Genomic DNA, 26,691 nt, shown 5'->3' on the forward strand with positions numbered 1-26,691 from the left:
CACCTAATGCACACACATGCACTGTTCCCATGCATATGCTCTGTCCAGTGAGAGGGTGTGATAAATTGTTTAGTTTATTTTTTAATGGCAGAATTGCTCTCAACTTTCTACTGGACGTTTTTTCTGAGGAATTAATGTCTTCTTTTAGCATTGTCAGATATCATGGACTTTCACTTAAAGCTTCTCTGCCACGAGGGACTGCGTCTACAAAGGAAACTGTGCTCAGGCTGGCAGTGAAGGCAAAGTGATAGAAAATACTCGTGTAGAAAGTTGATCTTATTTAAGAAAGGGAGTTGTGTTACAGCATGCACTTTGAGGAATATTTTTTTCCTTTCATAACCTTTCCGACCATATTGTCTTCATGATTAATGATGTCTCAAAAAATCAGTGGTGAAACTCTGAAAACAAAGCAGCAGTACTTAGTGTCTTTGGAACAAGCAGCAAATTAAATTACTTCATATAAAACAACACACTTGCTATTTTTTAGGAAGCACTTTCTAAGAAATTGACAGGCATAGAAAAAGTGCAGCCAAAATATCTGAGGAATTTTAAGTAGGAAATTTCTGTGCTTTTTACTGTGCTGTGTGACCAATGGCTTCAACCAATCTTTGCTACAGAATGAATAAAAATCTAGTAAATGCGGTATCCGTGCCTATAAAGAGCTCCTGGGGCATCCCTGGAGGTAGAGTACTTACATGCTTAACCTCAGCCTAATATTAATCTCCTGCATTCATTGGTTTTAAGGAAAACCTCCAGAAGTGCTTCCATCCTCACACGTCTCATGGGTTTTCATCACTCAAGTGTCTTCTCCTGTGCCTCAGGCTCCCCCTTTCCCAACCTCTTTCGACTTAAAGAGTGTTTTTGGGACCACAGTGACAGGACAGAGTCAGCTCCTTCCCTGCCCCGTTGCCCCCTTTTCTGGCCTCAGTGAAGGGAAAAGCCCAGCTCACACCAGCAGCTGGTATTTTGCTTTCTTTCCTGTAGATACAGATTATCTTTTTAAAAGAAAAGTAGATTTTACCACAATCAACGACAGCCTTGGTGTGGGGGAAAGATCCACAGGAGAGGTTGCCAGGTCAGTTAAGAGCCCATAGGGGCTGCTATAGGGACTGAGGTTTGCTCTTCAAAATCCCTCACAGCACAGCAACACAGCACGCACAGAGCCAAGCTGGCCGCAGGTCGCATCTCGCCCTGCACTGCCACCTGAGTGCCCTGTGGCATAGGCTCGCCCCAGTTCCCTGTGAGAGATGCCGGGGGTCCCACAAGAGGCATGAGTCTGAGAGCTGGGGGACTACCACTTTGGAGCCCAACAGCCACAGCTGTCACACACACCCCCTAAGAAAGCTCCTAAGCATCCACTCTAAGTAAAACCTGAGCTGTTTTACTGCCATCCTGGGCAAGGATATCAGGCAAGTGGCCCAACCACCTTGTTTGGGCTGTTTCTCATTTATTGGCTGGGGTGGAATGGGGGGCCAGGCTGGCCCTGCCTCTCCTTTCCCAGCCACGTTTCTCCATGCACCAGACCTGGCGGGCTGCAGCCCTGCACGGCCGGTTGGTCTCCAGGCTTGCAGGGCAGCATCTACAGTCCCACTGCGTGAAGGACAACGCAAAACCAGATCATTACAGAGCTGGTCTCCCTCCTTCTAGCCTAAGCAAGTCTTTTTACTTGGCCTACGGGTCCTTTGACTAAATAAGACCAGCAAGATCAGGTTAATAAACCTCACTGTTTCGTTTGCAACTCAAAACCTCTCATTCATTAAGATTAATTTCATGCCCCATATTATGTGCTATTTATTTTTTTATGCATCTCCCCAATAACGTGGTTCCCAGAACTGCAGCGCAGCAAAGGTTAGTAATGATTTGTCGAAGTGGATATTGTTCTTCAGTGCAGACAGAAACCATTTTCACTGCTTCATTACTACGAACTGTGTGGCCTTTGGCTGTTGCAAGAGGCAGCCCCCAGACCTTACACAGTCTCAACATAACACAACACGGAGCATCACCTTGAACAGGAAACATTACTCGGGTTGGACTATTACCTTCTTGGACATAGGCTCTGAGGAGAAGCTCCCAGGCACCAGAGGTGCCATGAACAGGGTGCACCAGCTTGGCAGTGCAGGGGGGAAAAGGAAGGTGTGGTGGACGGCAAATATAGGGAGAGCTCTGGCCTTCGGTGCTGTCCCCTCCCTTGCAAAGACACAAGAAGAAGCTGCTCCTCTGAAATACTTTTAAGAGCTGTGAGACTAAAAGCAGAGACAGAGAAAACAACCCCACTGTGCCACTGTCTTACGAGGGTGCTCTAGAAAAGCCAACACCCCAACTCAGTGCTGATGAGACCACAGCAGGCCACACAGAGCAGTACTCGAAAAACTAAAGCAGCATCTTTATTTTATACATAACTGTCAGTATAAAAAGTTTATTACATAAGAGCTATTTTGTTTATAATATATTATATTGCTTCAAGCTGATGCAGAAAGTTCAGATGTTATACGTCTACTTTGTTAACAATATATTATGTTGGTTAAATGGCACCACTGCGGTGTATTTTTAATACACAGTACTTGGCAAAAACGTAAGTCCAAAAATAACATTGAATTGTGTTATTCAGTTTTTAAATTAGGCAACTTACTTATTGTATTTATTTTTCTTGAAGGGGAAGTCTAAACACACAATAGCAAATACATAAAAAGGCATCTTTCCTTTGTCTTACGCAAATTAAATCTGTAGTGATTGAAATTATTCAGGTCGGCATCTACAAGGTCTTCTTCTTGAACATTGTTACTTGATTTTTCAGCTTTATAATCAAGATGGGAAGTTTAAACATAGCTGCAGTACAAAACACAATCCAAAGCACTGAAAGAAGAAGCTTATATAATCATGCTATAGAAGTATTTATAAAACTTAAAAGGAATAGTAAATATCAGCTCAGTGGTTTACAATGAAGCTAATAAAATTCCAGCTGGTAATCTTAACTGTAATGAACAGCGTTTTAACATTCAATCCATGAGAGGTTAATGAAGGCTATGAACTTTATGTAATACAAACCATTTCAGATGTTGGAGTTCACCAGATATAATTGGATTCGGGTGGAACATGCGTTTCCTCAGCCTTTTTCGGTGAAGGCGTTTGCTGTCTGTGTTTGCTTTCTGCTGACCTCAGGGTGCTCAGACCACTGGCTCCGTACCCTGGAAAATTATCCAGTTCAAGAGAAAAGAAACCAAAGAAGTGGTCTTGCAATCCACTGCTAATATTTCAAGTGGAAACAGTTCCCCCCCCGCCACTGGAACAAACGATTTTGATATGCACAAGTGCTCACCACTCTTCATGCTCTCCAGGAAGGATGAGGTGCTGCCAGATGGGCTTAATTACAGAAAGATGCTTTCGCCTCACCAGGAAGCCCAGGGGACCATCAGTGTGCCCAGGCTGTCACTCAGCCCCAGGTTCACATATGCACAGCCCACACCAGTGGACGAGAGTCATGCTCATCGACCAGCAGTGGGCTTTAAAGAGAGGGTTCTAAAGAGGGGTGTAAGCATCCCCCAGGACAATCCCCATCAGCTACCTGAGCTTGGCTTTTGTTTATGGCTGAAGAGAAAGAACAGCAGCGGCAATAAACACCTGGGGAAGGGGAGTGGGAAAGCAGTCTGAAACAGGTTTAGCAGCGCTGCTTTGTTGTGGAAAATAACAACGAACAATAAAAATGGAATCCAAAGTATTATGTTACAATTATTTATAGTTTCATGGACCCATCGCACTACTTAAAGCTCATGGAAAAAACTGAAAAACTAAGCCCTCTGTTCAATATTTTTAACCACTTCTTTTTAAGAAAACAGCTCTACCAAGGAGGCAATCATTTGATGGGAGTATGAAGCAAGTCCTTCAAATTAACTATAAATCTCCTCTCAAGATCAGGAGACATTTGGTTTTAGTTGAAAACAGTGAATTGCAATGCATGCAGTTGTATGTTCAATTTAAGCCCTTCATGGGCACTTCAAATGAGGTTTAATTTTACCCAGAAGGCGTATTCTCAGTTTCTTTGCTGAATACAAAGAGTTTTGCAGTGTTAAACACAGCAGGACTGTACCCAAACTCTGGGTAATGAAGGCTGGAAAACCTAAGAGCTGACAATAATGTGTGACTATTAACTCCCTATAACAAGGCAGTTAATGGGGTTTGGTTTTGTTTTACACGTAATTACTTCTTTGGGGACGGTCAGGTAACCCATAGTACCTTTTTCACTTGCTATCTGAGGTCTTTATAAGAAGAGCGTGACAGGAAGAAAAATTTCATACTGAACTTAGGGATTGAAGTTTATTATATAGATTCATTTCCACTTACCTTTTTTTCTAACCATAATTTATATTAATGATATTTTTCCTTCAAAGAATGGCACGAACTAAACACAGGTCCACTAGCTAACTGCACAAAAAGTGAACTCCCCAAACCTAATTTTCACAGCAAAATCATTTTTAGTCAGATAATACTGATTTTACAATGAAAACAACTATACTTATTCTATTACATTTTGATATGATAAAAATCACAGGCATCGACAGCACCAATTTACTAAAAACGGACATTCAGTTGATGCTGAAATGTAAGGTTTACATTTCTTATGGCTTAGTGGTAGGGTTTATAGGTGCAAAATTTTTCAACTTTTTTATTATTGACACTTAAAACACTAAACGTGAATCATTAGTTAATAGTGATAAACATTAATACTTCATGGGAGGCCGTACAGAATGTCTCTTGAAGATCTGCTGTTATGGTACTGTTGCACATGAAATATAAAGTCAAATCCTAAGTTCATACTGGATATATCCAATTATATTTCAGATAACGTTATAGTGCTGTTTTAAACCCAGTGAAATGATCAATTGCTTCAACAGGTGTCAAACAGATCAATAAACACAACAGAAATTAATTTTGAAGATTTTAGCTTTGTTTTGGGACAATATATTTTGTAGTCTGTGGCGCATGGCCAGGAAGAAGAGGATGAAACTCTGAAGTTGGTAAGCATAGAGCTTGCAAAACTCTTCAAGTTTTCCCTAAAGTTTCTAAAGGAAGTTAAGTTTCCCTAAGGTTTAATCAGCTTTAAAACCTAACAAAAGTTTTATTTCTAAAAATGCCTACCCAACACTGTAAAGCCAACTGATATTACTGAGGAGTACTGAAGGACTGGATCCCTTCCACACCACAGATGGAAGACACATGAGGTCATCTAGATTCTGGAACTTCTGACAAGGCTGATCTTGGTAAAATACTTTTAAACAATTCTGAGGGGTTTTTTTAGTAGTTAAAATTACAAAATATTGAATTGTATTATTGAAAAGTATTATTGTTTGGATTAAAGATTAGAATAAAGGTTGAGGTATCATTAATGGTGCTGGCAAGGCTCTTGAGGCAGTCATTTCTGCATGGTATCGGACGTGTATGATACCCAGCATGGACTCTCGGGGTTTGTTTCTCACTTACTTTTATTGCAATGCCTCCCGTGCCAGCCTTCTTTGCACTGGCATTTGTTGGGTTCAACGCAGGTGCCGTAGAGGCCACAGCCTGGCTCGCAGACAGCTGTAAGAAAGCGAGAGCATATCTTGACCTATTGGCATTTAACCCACAGACAGAGTTATAGATTTGCTTTCTCTGCTATTCCTCATGATGGGTTGGTCCTGGCACGGGCTGGGGCTCTCACAGTAAATCTGTGACTTTGCACTGAATCTGTGCAGCGCCCCAAAACATTTCACCCCTCAATTCCCCTGCAAGGTCAGTCTCTGGCACAGAGAAGCAGATGGAATACAGAGCTAAGTGTACAACAGAACCAACAGCAGAGGAGGGCAGCCTCCAGCATCTCTCTAAAATGCTCCCGTTGGATTTTAATGTTGCTATGTATCGATGTTTTATTAAGCACTTTTCTACTACTAAACTGCTATTACTGAGCTGACACATGGCTGTTTTATAGAAACTCAGAATACACAGAGACAGTAAGGAGGCTTTTGTAACTAAAGTTTTCTGGCTTCATAATTCCCTTAAGTCTGGTGTCTGCTGTATGTCCAGGAAGTACATTAACCTGAAATAATTTGACAATAAACAATTAGTGCTGGCATTATGTAAAATGACACTGTACAGCCAGCATGATGCTCCTACAACAAAGGCTGATGGAGTGGTTTTGGTACTTACGCTTCGAACACAGGTCTCCTTGGTAACCTTTGGAACACTTGCATTTATTCCTACCAGTACATTTGCCTCCATTTCGACAAGGTTGATGGCATTTACCTAGACATTGAAAGCACAAAACCAGTGGTCTTAGTCCTCTGCTCCTACTGGAGATGAGTGTCTGAGAAGCCTGCCTTGTACCCAAAATCTCCTTGGATGCTAGCATGGAAGCGTGCACTGTGGATCTGTTAGAAAGTCTCTGCTACAAGTCTCTGCTTACAATTTATATGCATTCTTCTTCTTTGAAAATACGACAATAATTTGACATAGTCAAAGCCCGTGTGCCCACGCAGCATTTACCCAGACCTGTCCCACCTGCACTCAGCAGAGTCCCCCGTGTCACTGCCTCCTGCTCCCCTCACCCTTTGTGGGGAAGACAGCATTGTCCAGACTTTGTGTTTGCTAAGAGTGGAATCCAGACCCAGGAGAAACAAGCGGAAGACAACATGGTGGCATTCGAGAGATCTCGAGCCCTAGGAAGCTCAGGAACTGACAGGTACGGCTGCTCCTTGCAGACTATAATAAACAGGTTGGCAAAGCCTATCATCTTGAGGCTGCAGAGCACCACGGAGCTGTGGATGGTGCAGTGAGGACTGTTCCGCATCACAGCTCAGAAACTAAAGGTGCATTTTAAAAGCATGTCTTCCTTTCCTGTTTGCAAAGAACAGAGCATAGCAATAATCAGAAATGGCAGCCATTTCGGAAAGCTTTTGGTCCGTAAATTACTTTCCCTCACATTCACACTTTGCCAGAGGAAGAGGCTGGGTCTGACAGCACTGTTGTAGGAAGGCTTGTTTGACCCTGGCTCGCACAGGGCAGGGGGAGAAAGTCCTCACTGATGGAGGAGATCCATATTCAAGTTCCTGCTGAACTTGACTCATACCAAGGGCCTTCCTCAAACTTAACATCAAATCTTCTGTCCCCAGCCTGTCAATCCCTTGTTAGAATTTATCTGCATTATTGAACTAATTAAGTCTTCACCTGTCTCTAGGAAGGCCGAGCATGGCGCCCATGAGGTAGGTCACCCCCAGGGCAAGGGAGGCTCACTGCCGTGTCCCCAGACACTATCGGGACAGCAGGAGCTACACCCTCAGCCTCTTCCCACCTCTGTGGACATATGTACCAATGCGGCTTTCCTCACTGCCATCCAAAACCTCTTTCTGTCTTTTTTAATCCCACATTTTCTAGATTCTTCAGAAAAGAGGGGGAAAAAAGCCCTTCCCAGATTTAGCACTAATATTTATGCAAGTCTGTGAGGAAACAAAAAATGGAACCTGGGGCAGAAAACTTATTCCTTGTTCTTTTATTAAAAAAGGGTATTGACTGAGACCTGCACATGATAATTTAAGCACCAACACTGACTTGCTGTGCTGAAACTCTCAGCAGATGCACTCATCTCATGATCACAGCCTGCCCCCTTGGGAGCTCAATACCCCAGGTAGCGCCTGCTAAGCTCTCTGCCCTGTCAGATTTCTGTGATGCATGTGTGCATTGTCAATATAAAAGAAACTTGTTCCCAGTGTGCATAATTATTTTAATAGCCCTGAAATAAGCTTCATAACCAACTGATGGAACAAACTGTGCTAGGGAGAGTTTCTGGAAAAGCACAATTTCCCTGCAGGAGCCTTTGGAGAAGGAACCTTTAGCTATTCTAATTTGTAAGCATTTGGACCCCAAATAATTAAGAACCCAAAGGAGCAATGCCAAGAAAATCCAGGAATTTTCCTAGTTCTTGAAGTAAATCTGGAGAATATGAGTCAAGGGGTGTGCTATCAACTTCTGTAGATTTGCATTAGGCAAGCATTTGGCTCAGCACAGCTCAATTAACTTTGAACTAAGACTTTTTCATAGAATGAAGCAAAGAGTGATAACTCTCTCTGTTATTCACTGAGAAACAGAAAAAGCAGCAACACAGTCGGTGACAAATGGGGAGGAATCCAAAACAAAATAAAACTCTCTGAACTCAAACTGAAACACTAATTACAGACAATGCATAACTACAGCTACTGAAAAATCTGTGAATGCTTGTTAGTACTGGAGACTGAGTCTAGTACATTTCCCAGGAGTCTTAGAGAGTGATTAAACTATTAGGCAAGCACTCAAAATCTTCAAACAACATTTAAAAAAATAAAAAAAAAGAACTTTGCAGTTTTCAGAAGATGGCTTTCTAACTGTTGAAAGGTTTTCTTCTTGTTATTTCAAGACCCCCATGACTGAATGTAGCTGGCCCTGGATTTAAGAAAAGAGAATGAGTTGTGTTTCTCCTCTGGTGTTTCTAAGCTTCATCTAGCATTTCTTGTAGTCTTCCCCTGTTGTGCTGGCACTGCTGCAGTACCCAGAGGTGGTAGAAGTCATCAATCATGGTCTAACAGTTACTGTCCCAGCTTTACAAAGCTAAGGTAAGTGCATAGCTTTCCTTGCTCTCATCCACACGATCACAGTTTAGCTCTTTGCATACTCTGGTCCTGATTTTTCTTCTCTTCTTTTGTACAGAAACTAGTTTACTGCCTGTATTTTAATTCATTTAATTTGAGTTAGAGAGGTAAGCCATTGCAAGAAGCCAAAGTCATTTGTACCTGTCCCAAATGGCAGTAAACAACGAGCTCAAGAGCCCCTAGGACAGACCAATTAAGTGGAGCAGCCTCTGTAGACGTGGTAATATCAGCTCTAAGAATTGTCCTCAAAAACCTATCAGTGACATAAAACACATGCTTCTCGAACTTTGAAAAAACCTTACGCACCATCTGAGAAGCATCAAAAAAGTTGACTTCTTGGGGACTGAAGAAAGAAATGAGGTTTTGTCTGAGTGTCAAATTTGAATCGGATGTAAGTAAAGGCTAGTTCAGTGGAAACCCATGCTTGTTGTACTTGCTGACATCTGATCTGAATTTATATCAAAGGGAAATATTTATTAATTTAATAACAGTAAAGCTTTTCTGCTTCTGTTTGGCTCAAGTTTTGATTAGGTACAAAAATAATTGCAAAATGCTTTGCAATGCATAGAGATACAATGAAACATTTACATACATCTGCTGTTTATCTACATGTAAATACTGTGCAAAATGTAGAGGTACAGTATCCATGGTTTTGCTTTGCACAGAAATTCATTTATTGTCCTGTATTGGCATTAAAGTTTATTTCCATGTTTCCAAAGTATCTAATGATACAAATTGCGTAAGTGTGAGAAAAGCCTGTCCCTACTGACACATACTAAGGAATGAGCTCTTACACATCCCAGGGTAAATGCTGCTTTCTGCGCTCCTCTGAAGTCATTAGGGAATGTCAGTGAGATTATTTACAGCAGAGGAAGCTCCTTGCACAGTATCCTCTTAGAGGCTTTAAGCCCAGAAAGAATGACCTGGGTGTACGTTCACAAAACCAAAATGCTCATACACTGTTCTAGTGTAGGGAATTATAGAATTAATCCAATTTAACAGAGCTGTGAGAAAACTCAAATACTTCACAGCTGACCTCCCAGGTCTGTTCCAGTCTGGCCGTACCTCCACCCTCAGCTTTACACAGCACACTTAGATCAACCATGAGTTAAAAAATTTTGAATTGCTTTGATGCTAAACTTCTGAAAATAGCAAGTCTTTTGATGTTTGCAACATGATTTTTCAAGTTGCCATGTGAATGCAAGTTAATTCGTAAGCAAAAGCTCTGAGCTCTTATGGTTCAGTCCTCCCTTTACCCCAAACTCTTCCATACTCAGCTTAATGCAGTTCTTTTGGAGGTGCAGGCTCAAACCTAATCGCTGTGCCCAAGTGTTAATTGCCATAACTTTTGAAAATAGCTGCTCCACACAGGCTTGGCACAGCAGCACATCCATCTGCAACAGAGTACTGCTTGCATACTTATGGCTTGAGGGTTATTACCAAGCCCGGTTACTAGTAAAACCAAAACAAGGTAGGGGATGAGATGGCCTAGCAATAAGTCAGACTTATCAGCTGGAAATTCATTTGAAGGCATGCGGCATCTGACTCTCCAAGGGCCCCAACCTGCCACGTGAGACCCTTGTTCTGAGGCTTCTTCATTCAGACACCAACATTAGAATAAGTTGATGTAAGTGAAAGCAAGCACATGGAGATGCTACTCACTAATTTCGCATTGATCTCCTTCATAGCCTGAAGGACAAATGCATTTTCCCAGATAGAAACATGTTCCTCCATTGAAACAGGTTGTTGTACAGTTTGCTGAAACAAATAAAACAGGAATGATCTAAGTTACTACTATGAACTCAGTCTGATGTGGCCTTAACGTTTTCTTCTGCTCATCATAAATAAACATTGAGTAGGTTTAAAAAAGTTGCATTAGTCTCATCAAGGACTAGATATGAATCAGAAGGACATTGGCAACAACAGTTTGTGCAACCATACCTAAGGCTCTAGGGAAGTTCCCATTATTCCGCAGGGAAGTCCACTAGGACCTTTTGCATTTAGTCTACTTCATGTAGTTCTGCAATAATAAATGCAATGTGATACTCTGTAACCTGCTCTGCCATGGGCAGGTCAGTTATATTCCTGCAGGAAACTACTTGTTTTTTATCTGGCTTATAGCTTGGTCTGTTCAAAATTACTGTTTTGAACAACTGGTTGCCCATTTTTATCCTTCCTGAGCCACGATGCAGCAACAAAAAATGAATATCTTGCTTATTTTTTCATGTGTCTAGATGCAGCGAATTAATGAACTAAATAATTAGTAAAACTAATTTTACTCCAGGAAACTAGAGTTCAAGCAGAGATTTTTTTTTTCCCCTACACCAGAAATATAACTGAATTTTGTGGTAGGTCCACAGCTTTCAGTGGATCAACTAAAGCAGTTATCCAAATTACCCTGCACAGACTTGGCGTATATGGATGCCTGTACATTCACCTGCAAAAGCACTTCCAACAGCTCCCAGGTTGTGATAAAGAATCTGTTTGAAGCATCACAAAACTTTTAAAACTTACTAACTTCATCCCTTGCCTGACTCTCTAAAATCCACTGCTAGAGGGAAACTAACATAGAGGAATAAAGAAAGGCTGCTAGGCAAGGAGCTCAGGGGGTTTTACCTTTGTCGCAGTTGATGCCATAGAACCCTGGGGGGCAGATGCAGAGGCCGGGTGTAATGCAGAGCCCACCGTTCATGCAGCGAGGAGCACACAGCGCTGAGGAGCAGGAAGAACAGAAAGAACAGAAAAAAAAAATCACTGGTATGACAGCAACTGTCTATTTGAATATACAGCACATTGTCTCCTTAAGCTACTTTTCCTTCTGCTGACTATAAGAAGTTACCTTTGTAAAGCATCTTTGTAAGCTGGTTAAATCAATTACATTTCTTATTTGTACCTGGCAATTTACATGCAATGTTACTAAAACCATGAAGACTAAATTATGTTCAAATGTAGTTCCATATGTAAGCAGAAATAGCCTCTTGTAGAGTTTAATTCCAAACTGAGGAGAGCAAAGTGCTTTCCCACACTGTCTGGATATTTCAATTCCTGCCTCTCTCTGTAACTGGACTCTGGTGCCACAGCTCTGCAGACAGGACTGTCTCCTTAGAGGCTGTGCTCAGAGCTGTCAGCAATTCAGTGGGGTTTCCAGGCAGGCTTTACAATGAACCCTCCCTTCTCCCTCTGCATATCTGAACATAAGCATGGACACCTAACTTAGCCTAGGGAAGCCTGTTGCGTGGACTGGTTTGGTGGCCAAATTGTTCTGCATGCACTTCATGAACCTTCTCCAGAGTCCAGTGCTCCCCCAAGCCTTCTCTGCAGCTGCGGCCACCTCACAAAGCTCTTCCAGGGAGGCATGTCAGGTGGCAAGCTTGATTTTCTGGTTGCCCACAAGTGGTATGTGCAGCAATGGTGCATCCATACTAGTGAGTTAAACAGCAACACGCATGGGGCTAAGCGGGGGCATAGGATCATCATTTGTGAAATTGTTGGTGCCATTCATAGCACAGCTTTGTCCTTGGACAACAGGCAAACCCTCATGGGCATGGTCCCTGGGAAAGCAGCAGCCAAGGGCTCCTCCCAGCAGAGAGTTTGGAGTGTGTTTTTTTAGAGGGTAAGAGAGTTTATTAAAGATACAAATGCAAACTACACTGTCCCAGTTGGCCTCCAGGCCAGAGAACTCATCCTTTATGCTTATTATTTTGGATGTTGCCAGAGTGCCTAGGAGCTCAGTGAAGGATGCCGTTGCAATAGGATGCCCATGGGGATGGTTTGCTCCATCTTAAGTCAGCCTAGGGAGTGTCTGCCGCTGGAGGAGGTGAAGGAAGAGACAAGAAGAAGAGCTATTTCCTCACCCAGTCACTTGATTTCACTTAGTCCCTCATTACTGGAAATGTTGCTTAGGGCTATTAGTTACTAATAGAAGGGAAAAGGAGACTTTTTTTCATCTTCCCGTCTTCATTGTCAGCCTGCCTCCAAATTAGACCTTATCTCCAAATTAGATATTCTCTCTGAATAAACAAATGCTGAACAACAAAAGTCTTGTGATTTGTTTCCCAGCTAGTCCTCATTAGCAGGAGAATTTTATTTAATCTTTCTGCCAGATGGATTCCCTGTGATTAAGGATCACTTAACTCTCGTGTTAGCTGTTGTTAAAAGCAATCTCTTGAAGACAGAACATCTTTCTTGTAAGAAATTAATGTTTCCATTAGACCACGGATGATGATAGTGATGTCTACGCTCTTACATGTGTAGACACAAAATACATTAAATCATCAGAAGAAGCCATTGTAGGAGAAGCTACAGTGCAGTAACTACAGTTTTGTTGAGATTACGGTAAAGAAGGCAGTTGAGAAGAGTTTTTTTTAAATTACCTTTCTCACAGTGAGGTCCGTAAAATCCATCTGGACATTCACAAACATGTCTTTCATTGCAAAACCCTCCATTTCTGCATCCTCCTGGACATTCCGCTTCATAAAATATAACAACAGTTTAATTGGCTATTACTTATCTCAGCTGTCAGCCAACTTTTGGTAGGATCAATATATTCCTTTGACACAAGAGTAAACACATTTCCTGAAAGACAAGCAAATGCTGACAGAAATAGAAGTTCAGCTAAGACCTCCTCAAGAGAAACTGGTTTCTTATTCAGTATTCTTCAAACAGAGTTTTTATCATGCACTCAGAGAAACACATGACGTGCCTGTTGACAAACTGCATTTCCATTGCTCTGCTGTTCTGTATGTGCATGAGCAACATGGATGCTCTGCACAATCCAGCACTTTCCACTCTGTGTGGAAATGAGCAGGCAGCCAATGCAGGACTTGCATTGCTGGTTAGACCTGCCCTTGGCATGCAGGACCAGTTTCAACTTCTGCATCCTTAATTAGACTGCATTGCAACTTGCGTTGGATTAATTACTACATCTGTTTCTACTGAGGTGACAAAATGATGAAATCTGTATTAAGTGGAAGAGTTAGCTTCAAGTCTAGATGAAAGAAGGTCAGAAAGATGACAGCACCCTTGCACAGTGGTCCTATCTCATCATCTAACTCATTCACATCTCAACTATCAATCAAACAATAGTTAAAGCATATAGCAAAACTGACTGCATTATGCAACTGTGAGAACTATCTCTGGGTATGTCACCATCCTCAAAACACCAGAGTCCATCAAACAAGAGATAAAACAGATTTAAGGCAATAGAACCACATGAAAACATGACTGCTAGGTAGAAAAACAGTTTCTGGAAAATACCTTCCTAGGTGTGTCACAGAGAAGGCAGGCAGGAGAGGCTGCCTGCTTCCATTAGAAAAAGTGAACATCACTTGTGATCAGTGGTACCAAGGCCACGAGGCTTCTTTAGTGAAGTAGGGATGACCCACTCATCTTGATTTTATGCTGCATGATACTCCAAGTAAGAAGGTTCAAAAAACTCTGAGGCAGACTGAAATTCAGAAAGCAGCCTCATTGCCATCATCTCAACTTAAACTTGAAGCTCATCAATTAGACAGCAACGGGCTGTAATGTTGTCAGGTTGGCATCACATCTTTTTTTCTTTTCCTTTAGTGTAACAGTGCTGTAAACATCATGAGTGACAACACCTGCCAACAGCGTCCCTACTTCTTCTCCATTCCCTTGTCACCTGATTTCACTAGGAAGTGCTGGCACCTACCATCCATAGGCTGTAAACATGTACCATTGATTCACACTGATTCCCAGCCAAATAATACCTGAGATCAAATTCATGCAGTTATAGCCTTTAACCTACATTTGTTTAAAGTGATAAGGAGAAGCAGGATGTCTATAAATCAAGGAGGGTCAGATTGCCCGAGACGTTTTTGCAGCCCATGGAGATTCTTTAAGCTGTAATGCCAATTAATGCAAAGGAAAACATAACCTTGGACTCAAACAAATTTGAACGATTCTCCCTTCTTCTGATACATGAGTCAGGTGATGTATCAGTTATTTCGACTCATACACAAATGAACTTTCGTTTTGAAAATGTATCTAACGGATGATTAGAGCCCCAGGAAACAATGGCTATTACAACTACAAGTATTCTGACGCACTCACGTTACAGGTGTCTATTTAGTGAGATGCAAAGGGCAGCTCTGAGACCAAGTGAAAGGAAAGAAAACCTGATGTACCAATCAGGTGCCTGGATGTGGTGTACAGCTAACAAAGAAACTGGAAAGAGAGGGGAGAAAACATGTAATTTTAAAATGCTCTCCTATCTAAGGCCAAGGATACAGAGAGCAAAAAATGTGCTTTAAAGTAAAGCTGTTTGCAGCAGTAGTAATGGTGGTGAAAGTTTTTTTGTCTTCCTGCGTTCCAACACTCTACTTTAGGACTCTTCCTGGAAATACTTCTCTCTTTGTAGCTGAATACAGACCTGCTATTCATTACAGAAAATGCATGATTAAATACATACCATTTCAAACAAAAAAATAGGAAAACGATTCTTTGTGCAGCCACCTCTTTAGCCACAACAAAGCCTCTTCTCTCCCACAAAATTGCTCCCTTAGTCCCAACACTTCCTCTGGCAGAAGTCCTTCTGGATGGCCAAGAATGGCGGGAAACAGTGACCGGCACCCCAGCAGGAAGAACTGTAGCTTCTTGCCACAAGGAAACATCTTTCAGAGAAAGGAAACTCACCCCTAGTCTAACACCAGCTGGCAAGTATGTTCTCATCCTTCTCAGTATCTGCCCCAAAACATTGTGCTGTCTACCTGACAGGATACAAGGCAGGAGTCGGGGTTACCCTAGTATGCGCTGGAAGAGATGAGGTCCAAAAACTCCTCCTCTGCCCACTTCCAGAGTTCTGGAAATTGTCTTTGCAGCTCTTGTCTGGCTTCATGATCAAAACATCAGGACAATAATCACCTCCAGCTTTCCTGAGAGGCCATATGATGCAATATTGCTAAATTGCTAAATTTTACATTTCATATCAAAATAGTAATAACAACAACATCACAGAAATTATAGCTTGGATGAATGCTACTACTAAATTGATTTTGGAACCCTCACCATTCAAGTTGTATTTTTCCACAATACAGACTTTTAACTCTTGCTTTCCTTATTAGATTGCCCCAACACTATTTTTAAAGATTATTAAGTTCTGTTACTGTGAACTGAACATAAAAAGAAAGCAAATATTTTGTGTTGTATTTACATCAGATGCCCAACTTCATACATGAGATGTGATTGGTTTTACTTCCATTAGGTCCCCCTTTTCCTTCCAGTTTCTCTGCCCACTTCTTCTACCCCTCCTCCACTTTCACTGGGCTAATTGGCAGCAGCAAAGCTTCAAAGGAGAGAAGCAGCTTTGCTATTTAGGTATAGTGAGTTTTCAAAGAACAAACAGCTCCTGCTCCCGCTGCTTGCTACTTTGAAGCCACAGTACCGCCAATTAGCTCAGAGAAAAGAGCACAAAGAAGAAAGTATGGGACTGAGAGCAAAGATTTAATAGGAGAAGAATGAAAATCTCATTCTTTGTACATCAGCCCTATCATGGGTTAATTTGATACAATTGCACTCGACATGGGATAACTGCCTTATCTTAGATATTGATTTTTCAATTTCACAGTCTCAGCTTAAAGCGTTAATTATAGTTGGGTTTAGTGTATAAAATTAATCCACAAAGCCTTATTACATAGTGTTTGTGGTTCACAGATTGGTTGATTAAACAGGTTTTCTCTTGTCCAAGTACACACTGTAATTGCTTCATGGTGACCTCCTTCTACCAGAGCATCCTGTATGTGTTCACTGTCTGACGGCTGCAATTATTGAGGACCAACTTCCACCACCTTACCTGCATCCAAAACCAAGAGGTTGCCATCTCAGCTCCAGAGAAATTTTGCAAAAATGTTCTAATTTAGGATTTTTGCATTCAGTTTGTGTGTGCAAGTTGAGATTTAAGGAAATGTTGAACTATGTCATCAAACAAAATTTACTGAAGTCAGTGTTCCCACTGCAGATCCCCGCAGTTCAGTTCTCCACATTATGTACCTCTTCTGGAAATGTTAGCCTCAGCTTATTTTCAGAGGACTAGCTCTCCTCCAAGCACCCCAAATCATTTGCTAACAAGTGCTTCTCACATGATACGTTTCTATCAATATCCTTGATGTGATGAGATGAGAACAGGAGGAGAAATGCCACCAACCCAGTCTGCTAAGGGAGACATAGTTGACAGTAAGAAAATGGTTAGTAAATATGGTAAATGGGACAGTAAATCCACAGACAGATCTAGAACAGCTTGGCATTCACCACAATTAGTACACACTGTGTAAGTGCTTTACTTTCATCTTCTCTAGCCCTCCTCCTGAGTGAAACATCAGTAAGTTAGGTTACAGGTCTAATAGTTATTTTGGCATGTCCTCTTTGGACTTACCTTGCTGACAGGTTTTAAAGAAGATGGCATTCTGAGGGGTCTGGAGAATAATATTGCCTTCTGAATTCATTATGATTACATTCACTTCAAATGCAGCGACCCCATCTTGTTTTCCAAGGCAAGGAAATCCAACCTGAACAACTTAAAGGAGAATAATAACAATAATATTTATATTTACATGCACGTACATCTATATATACATTTAAATACTAAAATATATAGATAATATTTATATTTAAGCTTTAGAGTAATGCCATTGATTAAAACCCGTAACACAGAGATGCACAGATCATCTTAGTCACAGGTGGCTCAAGGACTGAAAGTACAGCAGCACAGGAGATGAGCCTGTGCTCATTTACTAACATAACCCCAACAGCCTGCAGCACAGACAGTGATCCTAACACAAACATACTTCTGCTTGCATACAAGGCAATCACTCATTTGGAGTATCTAAGTATATGGAGTATACTTAGATATATTAGATATATTTGGAGTATCTAAGGATATACCAAAACAAGCTGGAAGCCTATATTTAATTTTCTAAGCTTAGTTCATCACTTCTGAGTCCAGATTTTCCAGGCTCTTACACAACTTCTGCAAAAGCATCTTACATATTTTGGTAAAAAAGTTACTTTAAATACTTTTTGCTGTTTTGGATATTGCAAGAAAAGTGCTGGCAAGATGGTGCACTTGATAAATAACATCATGGGTGCAAATATTTAAAAAGAAAACAGAGAGACATCGCTGACAAAAATTGGTAAGTGTAGTGATATTTGGAGATTGCCTTCCCAGAAAAAGTACTCAAACACTTTTAAACTACAAAGAGTTTAAGTGGATAATTACAGCCAGTAAATCTGGAGTTTTTTAATGAGAAAGCAAGCCTGATACCTCAGAGTTATGGCATGCTCCTCTGCGACTGTCACAAGTGATCTTAAATAATCTTCAGATGAAATGATTTTATCTCTTTCCTTCAAAATTGGCTCCTCTCAGCTGTTTTGTAAGTTAGATCCAACTAATGGAAGTTGTTCATCCATTTCTTCTCAACCTGGCCTTAGATTTCAGAACCAAATATTGAGCTAACAGCCCTCCATTTTGTTTGTTTAAATTGCTTGTTATAAAAAAATTTTGCAAGTCGTAATTGGGCCATTTTTGTTATTTTTTACTTGGTACAATACAGAATAATTTAATGCTGAAACACATTCTACTTCTGCTAAGTCCTACAGACTGAAAGGTCTGTTGTAGTTTTCATTACAAAGCAAATGCATTGTTGAAGCACTTTTATGCCAATCTGTTAAAAGGCAGTTACAAAATGTATGTAACCATGTGGTGAGAAGGAAACTCTTACAGTGGATTAAATGCACTGTAAATGCAGTGAACTTTTTAAACTGTAGTAACCTTCCAAGTGCAGGAATTCGGTGTTTGCATTAGGATGTGTGCAACTTTGCAGAGCAAATTGCTACAGGGAGGCAGATATGGCAGATGTTTAATGATGGCACTTTAATCACATCTAGACTTCACTGAATTGATAGCAAAGTGATTTAATTCTAATTTAAATTAAAGGAGAATTTGATAGCTCATCTCATTAAGGATATACTGGATTAGAGAAAACTGAGAGAAGGACAGCAAGGCTGCATCCAATGAAGAGCAACTGAGTAGGTTGTGACTCTTCAGCCTGGCAAAGAGAAAAATTAGGGGGGACATAATAGACATCTACAAAATCATGGCTGCCATGGATAGGACCAACAGTATGAACTGACTGCTGCCCTTACCAGTACAAGAGCTACTGCCCATTCACATTTGAAGCTGCTGCAGCCAGACTCAAAACAACAGTAGGGGAACCTCATACACTGGGAGGCAGTGAACTCCTGGCCAAAGCGACTGGAGATATGAGAAGACAATATGGACTAAAGGAGAGTCTGGAAAAATACTGAGAAGAGAGATCTGCCACCCAAGGTGGTTATAAAATAGAAAATCACTTAAGACTGAGAAAATCTTCCAAGCTGAAGCTAGTAAGAGCTGAGAGGGTAAAGAGAAGTATAACACATGCTTGCTCTCCTTTCGCTCTTCCACAAGTCTTCTTATGGACACTGCTGGCCATAAGACAAAGAACAAGTTAGGCAGGCCATAAAGCACTGAAGCCATCCTTATGCTTTATTGGTGGTAGGCAAATATCCTAGAAGAAGTTCAAAAAGTCCACCGATTTTGACAAGGCCACTGGATTCTGCTGCCTCTGAGTAAGGCATCTAACTGCCAATCCTCATTCTTAGTTCCCACTCTTATGTTTAATACAGTTCTCTTTCCTCTTTTATTCCTCTTTAATTGTCCTCAATTAAATCTTTTGGGCTAAACCACTTTTCAATAAATAACTTGCCAATGTTGATTTGGTACCAAATACAAGCTTGTGATAGAATTTTTTCTGACATGCATATGTGTAGAAAAACTACTTGGTAATGCAATAGATCAAGGTAAACCAGACGAGATCTGTCAGAACAATTTTGCAAACATATCACTACAGAAATAACTACAAAGTAGCAATAATTCACTACTTTTATAGCTTGTACTTACGTAAGGCTACTTCGGTTAATTTTGGCCAGATAGCAGGCAACGTAAAAAAACCCACCATCATACTAGTGACTCACCATTAAACAATATACATGCTTCAAATACTATATATGTACTGATCATCCACCGCTGTTAAACACTGGACTCAGGACTTAAACACAGCTTAAATATACTAAGCACAGTGGTGCACTGCATGTAATCCATGTAAGGAAACACCATGGACATGCCCATATTAGTCCAGGAACTGAAGTACCAGTGCTGCAAAAAGGGTAAATCCTTTCTGGCTTTAATCAGACCTCTCCTCATGATGGTTACAGACCTTCTGGAACTTTGAGATATCATCTCTGGCCTCTCTGCATTTGTGGATTATGTTTTCCTATACACAGATAGAAGGGGGACATTCTAGGCTAGCCTTTCTAGATAGTTACAAATTAAAGGAGAAACTAGTTTATATTAGAGGATGCTGAGTGCAGTTTCCCACTTACTTTACATAGAGATAGAGATAATGCTTAACAAGAATGTTGCCTTTATTACTTTTAGTTACTTTTAAATATTTTTATCTGCCAATTATCAGGCTTGCAACTATTTAAATTGCATCAATTATGGTACAAATATTATAGCACTCTTCACCCAAATCCATTTCCAATACCACCCATTCAATCCACACCAAATGGAAAGGCCAATTAGTAATGTTAAATTCTAGGTGCCACAGCAGAAAGCTGTCCTGCAACACATCACACAGCTGAAAAGGAAGTACATAAAACACAAACTTTCAGAATTTATAGACTGAAAAAGAGAAGAGAAAGAAAGATTGGTCAAAGATGTAAACCTGTACATCAGTGCCCCACTTTCAGGCCCATCCACCTGCTCAATTTCTCATTTCTTTTCCGTTTTATCCCACATGGTCTTACGCTAGCAAAGGCTAATCATGAAACCATGATCACTAAGACACTACTGTCACCCAGATGTATATTTCTGCCTCTGTGCCAGAGACTACCATGCATTAGCCCTGGAACAGATCATGCAGGCTGTTATTCATCTACTTCAGAGCAAAGTGGATTCAATAACCTCTCATGGGAAGCTTTTTTGCTCCATTTGGCTCACTGTGCACTGCGGTGCTTCTGGAGCATTCCTGTTGGCTTGGACTCAGCTTCTGCTGTGGAGCTATAAGCTCCAGTGAAGGACTAAGAACACACAACTAAGGGAGAAGTGGTAAATGATAATATCCTAAACTAGAACTTGGGTCTTCGAGCTGAATGTCTGATGACAACAGCTGACCCAAAGTGAAAGTAAAACATCTGCAAACTGCAGCCACAGAATAACTTAATAACTATTTCCTATAGCAATCAAAGATTTTATTTTCCAAAAGTTGCCCAACTTAAGTAATAATGTTCATGCACGTGAATTTTATGCAGCAATTTTGCACAAGTTTCTGCTGATTTATCTACACAAAAAAGCTTCATGTGGCTTCGCTCAGACAAAATGTGCTGCTGTAGTCAGGCAAGGCACCCACAAACTGTTCAGTGTCAAGCACTCTGGAATGCATTTCTTTAGCAATAAACTTCAGAACTGCAATTCATAGTAAAACATTTAGGCTTTACTGGCTGCAGAATACTTTTTTACAGGAACACAATTTAGAATATCAACAGCACAAACCTGATGCTTTATGAGGAACTTTTCCAAGCAGGGGGATATTTATAGTTGGATCAGACATTATGCCTTTATCCAAAGAGCGCAAAGACAGGAACTCATAGAAGTACTCAGCCTATGACAAAATAAATGAAAAATCAATATGTATTTTAACTGCATTCACAGAAGCAAACTGTCTAGCATATAAACTACAGCAGAAAAATACTACGCTTTTCATTATGCCATTCACTGAATTTGTTTCTATTATTTCTCTGAGTGCTTCTTCACCTAAGTATAATTTTCAGCTAACATCCTCTTATTTCAGAGATTGCAAGTGACCATACATTAATCAGGACGCAGCATAACAGGAAGGAAAATGGCACATATACAGTGAACAACTGTTATACAGAGAAGACACTTTGTACAACCCACACATTTTATCTGGCAGGCCACAAAACATGTACAAGCAGTAAGCTAATTCTTAAAAGTTGTTTTTTGGGGAGAATCCTCCTGGAACTGACTGGTGAGCCTGCCTGAGCCGTCTGCACCATGCGCACAGCTTAAAGGACGTACTCACATGCATAATACCAACTGTAGTGTGAGAATATCTGAGCTTGCTCTTGGTTGATCTGCACAACATGGCACGTGGCCTTGGGGAAACAATGCCAGGCAATGAACAGCCACGTTACTGGAGTGCCACGCTAGGATACATATCTTGCTTACAGCTCTGACTCTGTCTTGTTCAACCTCAGTTCACTGAATTGTTCCAGGGTGGAGCTGAGAGCTTTCCTACAGAGTTGGCTTCATTTCACTCCTTATTAACTGCACCATAATGATTTGCTTTGGTGATCTCCAAAAGGTGTTGGCATGATTGAAAAACTACTTTCCACTACCTTCATCTGACTCAAAATATGCACCTGCATTGTGGCACAGATTGTAGGCTTTGGTACTTTCTTCCATGGCATCCTAGCCCCTCTGTCCAGTCATCTGTTCAGTGCTTCTTCATATTTGATGCAAAGTGACATCACGTGTCTGCAGCATATCTGTGCATACCAGGTGCACCTGCGACATACGCATCCCGGCAAGTCACTGGAGACTTCCACTACCATCAGTGCCATAGCTGCACGTATGCAGAGCAAGTGGAAATGGACCTTCTCCCTATAGTCCGGCTTCTCATTTACCCTGAATCATATGGGGAAAACCAGGTAATTGTACTTGCCGCTCTCAGAAAAGCATTTCTGACCTTAGCATAGGCACTAGCAAAAATGTGTCTTCATCCAGGAACTCATTGGTAGTAGACCGTATTGTAATGTCTGCTTTTTAGCTAAAACGGTGAAGAAAAGGGAGATTAAAGCTCACTTTTTATGAGAACTTTGGGCTGATAAATGGTCCATAGACGTAAGACCGTCCTTTTTTCTCCTGTAATATCCTGGCTTCCTGGTACAAGTAAGAAATGGTCTTACAGGAGTGAGTCCTGTGAAGGGCAACAAAGATGATGAAGATACTAGAGTGTCTGACATACAAGGAGAGGCTGAGAGATCTGGAACCATTCAGCCTGAAGAAGGCTGAGAGGTGATCTAATCAGTGTGTATAAATAGCTGATAATGGGGTGTAAAGAAAAATTAAGACGGCTTCTGCTCATCAGTGAACAGTGACAGGTCAGGAGGCAATGGGCACAATACAGAAAACTGCCTGAACATGATACAACACCTTTTTACTGAGGGTGTGTCTTAGCACTGGCACAGGATGCCCAGCGAGGTTGTGGAGCTTTCATCTGTGAAGATGTTTAAAACCTAACTCGACACAGTGCTGGGCAAGTGACTCTAGCCGACCATACTTGAGCAAAGATGTGTACTCAAGATTGGACTGCTTGGCCTCAGATCAGCCTCAGCCCTTCTGTGATGCTGTGCTCTGCTAAAATTAGCAGAATCCCCAACAGCATGTGAGAAATCATACAATCATAGAATCACTAGGTTGGAAGGGACCCACTGGGTCATCGAATCCAACCATTCCTATCAATCCCTAAACCATGTCCCTCAGCACCTCATCCACCCATCCCTTAAACACCTCCAGGGAAGGTGAATCGACCACCTCCCTGGGCAGCCTGTTCCAGTACCCAATGATCCTTTCCGTGAAAAATTTTTTCCTGATGTCCAGCCTGAACCTCCCTTGGCGGAGCTTGAGGCCATTCCCCCTTGTCCTGCCCCTGTCACCTGGGAGAAGAGGCCAGCTCCCTCCTCTCCACAACCTCCTTTCAGGTAGTTGTAGAGAGCAATAAGGTCTCCCCTCAGCCTCCTCTTCTCCAGGCTAGACAACCCCAGTTCCCTCAGCCGCTCCTTGTAAGACTTGTTCTCCAGCCCCCTCACCAGCTTCGTTGCTCTTCTCTGGACACGCTCCAGAGCCTCAACATCCTTCTTGTGGTGAGGGGCCCAGAACTGAACACAGTACTCAAGGTGCAGTCTCACCAGTGCCGAGTACAGAATAACCTCCCTGGACCTGCTGGCCATGCCGTTTCTGATACAAGCCAAGATGCCATTGGCCTTCTTGGCCACATGGGCACACTGCTGGCTCATGTTCAGTCAGCTGTCAATCATCTCGCTTTAGCTCCTGGTGACGCTAGCCAAGCACTCGCAAGCTGGGTAAAAAGGTCGTTATGAAATTCCTCATCAACCCTGCCAGTACATCCACCCACTCCGTGGGGACAGCAAGGAGACCCCAAACAGCATGCAGAGGCCATGCTCTGCAGTCTTCAGAGGGTGTTGTGTAGGCACGGAGACCTCAGAGGAGGACTTGCAAAACAATAGGGAAGGAAGCGATCAAAGTTTTTAAGGGTGGGTTAAACACATGGAGTGTATGTGGGAGGGAGAGGGGACATGGAGAGAAGCAGTAAAACAGGAGATGAGAATTGAAGTCTGGGGTAATGTTCCAAAGGCTGCTTTTAATTAAAGACCCGGGTTTTTTTTTTCCAATACAATATACCATGCCAAAATATGAAAACAAGCCATAAAGTCAGATTGTGAACATTTTTGTTGTTAAATAAAACTTTGGTTCAGAAAAATAATTATATGTCTCCACACATCTATAGAATAGTACAGTGAGTGAGTCAACACTGTACTGTCTGTTTCTCATTGGTTAGCTTTGATGTTTAGTTATATCTAAACCAGGGTTTAGATAAATGGGTTGGGATATTAAAACATTATGTTCTTACTATTCTAGTAAACAACAACTGTTAACTAGACCAAACAGCTCCACTCCCATATTTCCATTCCAGCCACACTGTTATAGCAGGTCAGCTTGTGAGCCAGAACCCTGATTTGTAGGAAAGTAACTGAAATCCCATTTTCTAGAGTTGAAACGATGCTTAAGAACAAAGACAAAATGAAAGTTTGTTGTGAGAAAGGGGACTGATTGCTGTATGAACCACAATACTCACTGCCTTTCAAGGAAGGAACTCTGACCAGAGTAGAGGCGTAGCAGTGATTAGTGCCTGAGGCAGGAGTACATTCTGCTCACACATTAAAAGCACAGGAAGAGATTGTGCAAGCAAGAGGCTGCTCAGGAGGAAAGCCACACACTGCATTGGGGGGAGATACTCGCTCTCACTGTTTCTGTACAAAGGTTTGTACATCTGCTGAGTTGACAAAAACCAAACTTCTTGATATGATGGTATCTACGAAGACCTGAAACACCTCAGGTAGATCCAGCTAGCATGACTTCAAAGTTATGAATCCATGTGCTGCAAAGTGTATGTGCAAATCATGTGAGCTGGACTGAGCTGGTTAAATTTTGATATAAAAATTATACACAAAAATCAAATCTAGAGAAGCCACAGAATGGAGCAGAGCAGCTTAACTCCTCACACCTGTGAGTCTGAAACAAGATTTGTCTGCCATAAATCCCACCTATTTGGAAAAAAATCTATCTTGACACAATCCCTACATCCAGTCTCCAGAATTGTCCTGTTGTAAATTGAATTGATTGCCAATTCATCTGCACCAGTCACCATGTCTGAAAAGCAAACAACACACCCTCAGCAAATATTTACCATACTCCAGCCTAGCACGAAAGTTAGTCATGATGGTTAATTGAAGAGATAGGTCTGTGGAATTAAAATACTGTGTAGCAATACCATAAACTGTGCTGTAAGTGGCCATTGCAAGTGACCTATTAACAAGAACAAAATTTCCTTGGATATTGTTGATAGATAAAGGGGAAAACCACATACTCTACTATATAATCCCTTTTCCATTATAAAAGCATTCTCGCGTTTTAAGCCAGCCTATGAACTGTCGGGTACTGGAGAGGCAAAACTTGGTACTGAAGCTCAATCTTAGAGGAACGGTATTATCAGAAGTGATGGAGGAAGTGGAGTTTGAGATAAATTGTCGAGCCTTGACAATTCCAAGCTTTGCATGCACAGAAGACTTATTGGTTTTGGCTTGACTTCAGGAAGCACCCAAGGAAGATGGGCTTTACGTTTCTGTAAAGACTTTGAGATTTTCAGAAACTGAGGAAAGGGCCCCAGCAGCCCTTGTGTGAACAGTCTGGGGGTTTGGTGCCTTCAGGCAGCAGGTAGCCCCATGCAGCTGCCCTTTAACAGTCCCCCATGTGGGCAAAGCCCTCGGCAAAGGGAGAAAATTTCATTTCAGGCAAATAATTCCGTGATCAGGATTAACTTTTATGGATTTTAAATGGCCATTGTCTATAAATCAGAGCAATTTAAAAGGTTATAAAAATAACGAAGCCCCCTAACAAGTATTGTAGCAAACATCTGTTGGCAGTTTAGTTTTAAATGACACACACTTCAAATTCCTACAGAAATCCACTCCTCAGTTCAAGTTCTACTGTGTTGGAGTTTTCTTATTGCTCAGATGCCATAATGTGCCTACCATGGTTTTGTTTCATATTTAATCAAAGCACGTGCTTCATGTTTTCTTCATTTTACATGAAAGACGTAGGATTGGTAGTTCCCGAAAGCAAAGCACAGTAGCTTAAACTGTTGCATGTAACACCTCAATAACTTAATGAAATCTGTAGCCTTTTGAACAAAGAGAATGTGTATTAGCTTTGTAAGTAGATGTAAAAAATTAAGTATATTTTCTTCTCATTATTTTAAAGAGATCAGTGCTGAATGTTCTATTCTGTTATCAATTATACAAATATACCCCAATGCCAATTTTCTACATTTCAAGAGAGAAATTCATCAAAAAAATTCCTTTTTATCCCAGATCCATGGATGATTCTGGCTATGCATACACTAGAAGATTCTAGTACGCATTATGTATAGCAGATGCTCACAGCTGCGTATTGCAGAAATAAAAGCACAAACTGAGGCAATGTATGTGTTTGGTAGGTGTTTACGGCATGGACTATTACTTCTCCAAGATATTAACTGCATTAGGTCAGAGAAGTTGGTCCGTCTATGTTCCAAGATGAAGCATGAAGCAAAATGAGACTAAT

The 26,691-nt window shown here is 41.3% G+C and overlaps 1 protein-coding gene across 1 annotated transcript in view; it reads right to left on the reverse strand.

Annotated features, from left to right (window-relative positions):
* Positions 1-2,362: 2,362 nt before the first annotated feature.
* The window catches only part of WIF1 (WNT inhibitory factor 1), a 44,732-nt gene continuing 20,403 nt past the window's right edge, over positions 2,363-26,691 (reverse strand). Inside the window, exons 3-10 of the mRNA XM_054056214.1 lie at positions 21,259-21,367; positions 17,041-17,181; positions 13,022-13,117; positions 11,265-11,360; positions 10,311-10,406; positions 6,178-6,273; positions 5,476-5,571; positions 2,363-3,185 (exon numbers count right to left, since the gene is read on the reverse strand). Of these exons, the coding sequence (XP_053912189.1) occupies positions 3,064-3,185; positions 5,476-5,571; positions 6,178-6,273; positions 10,311-10,406; positions 11,265-11,360; positions 13,022-13,117; positions 17,041-17,181; positions 21,259-21,367 (852 nt within the window). The 3' untranslated portion in view covers positions 2,363-3,063. The remainder of the gene's footprint in view (positions 3,186-5,475; positions 5,572-6,177; positions 6,274-10,310; positions 10,407-11,264; positions 11,361-13,021; positions 13,118-17,040; positions 17,182-21,258; positions 21,368-26,691) is intronic.

Source organism: Cuculus canorus, chromosome 1 (genome assembly GCF_017976375.1).
Source record: "Cuculus canorus isolate bCucCan1 chromosome 1, bCucCan1.pri, whole genome shotgun sequence".
Lineage (NCBI taxonomy): Eukaryota > Metazoa > Chordata > Aves > Cuculiformes > Cuculidae > Cuculus > Cuculus canorus.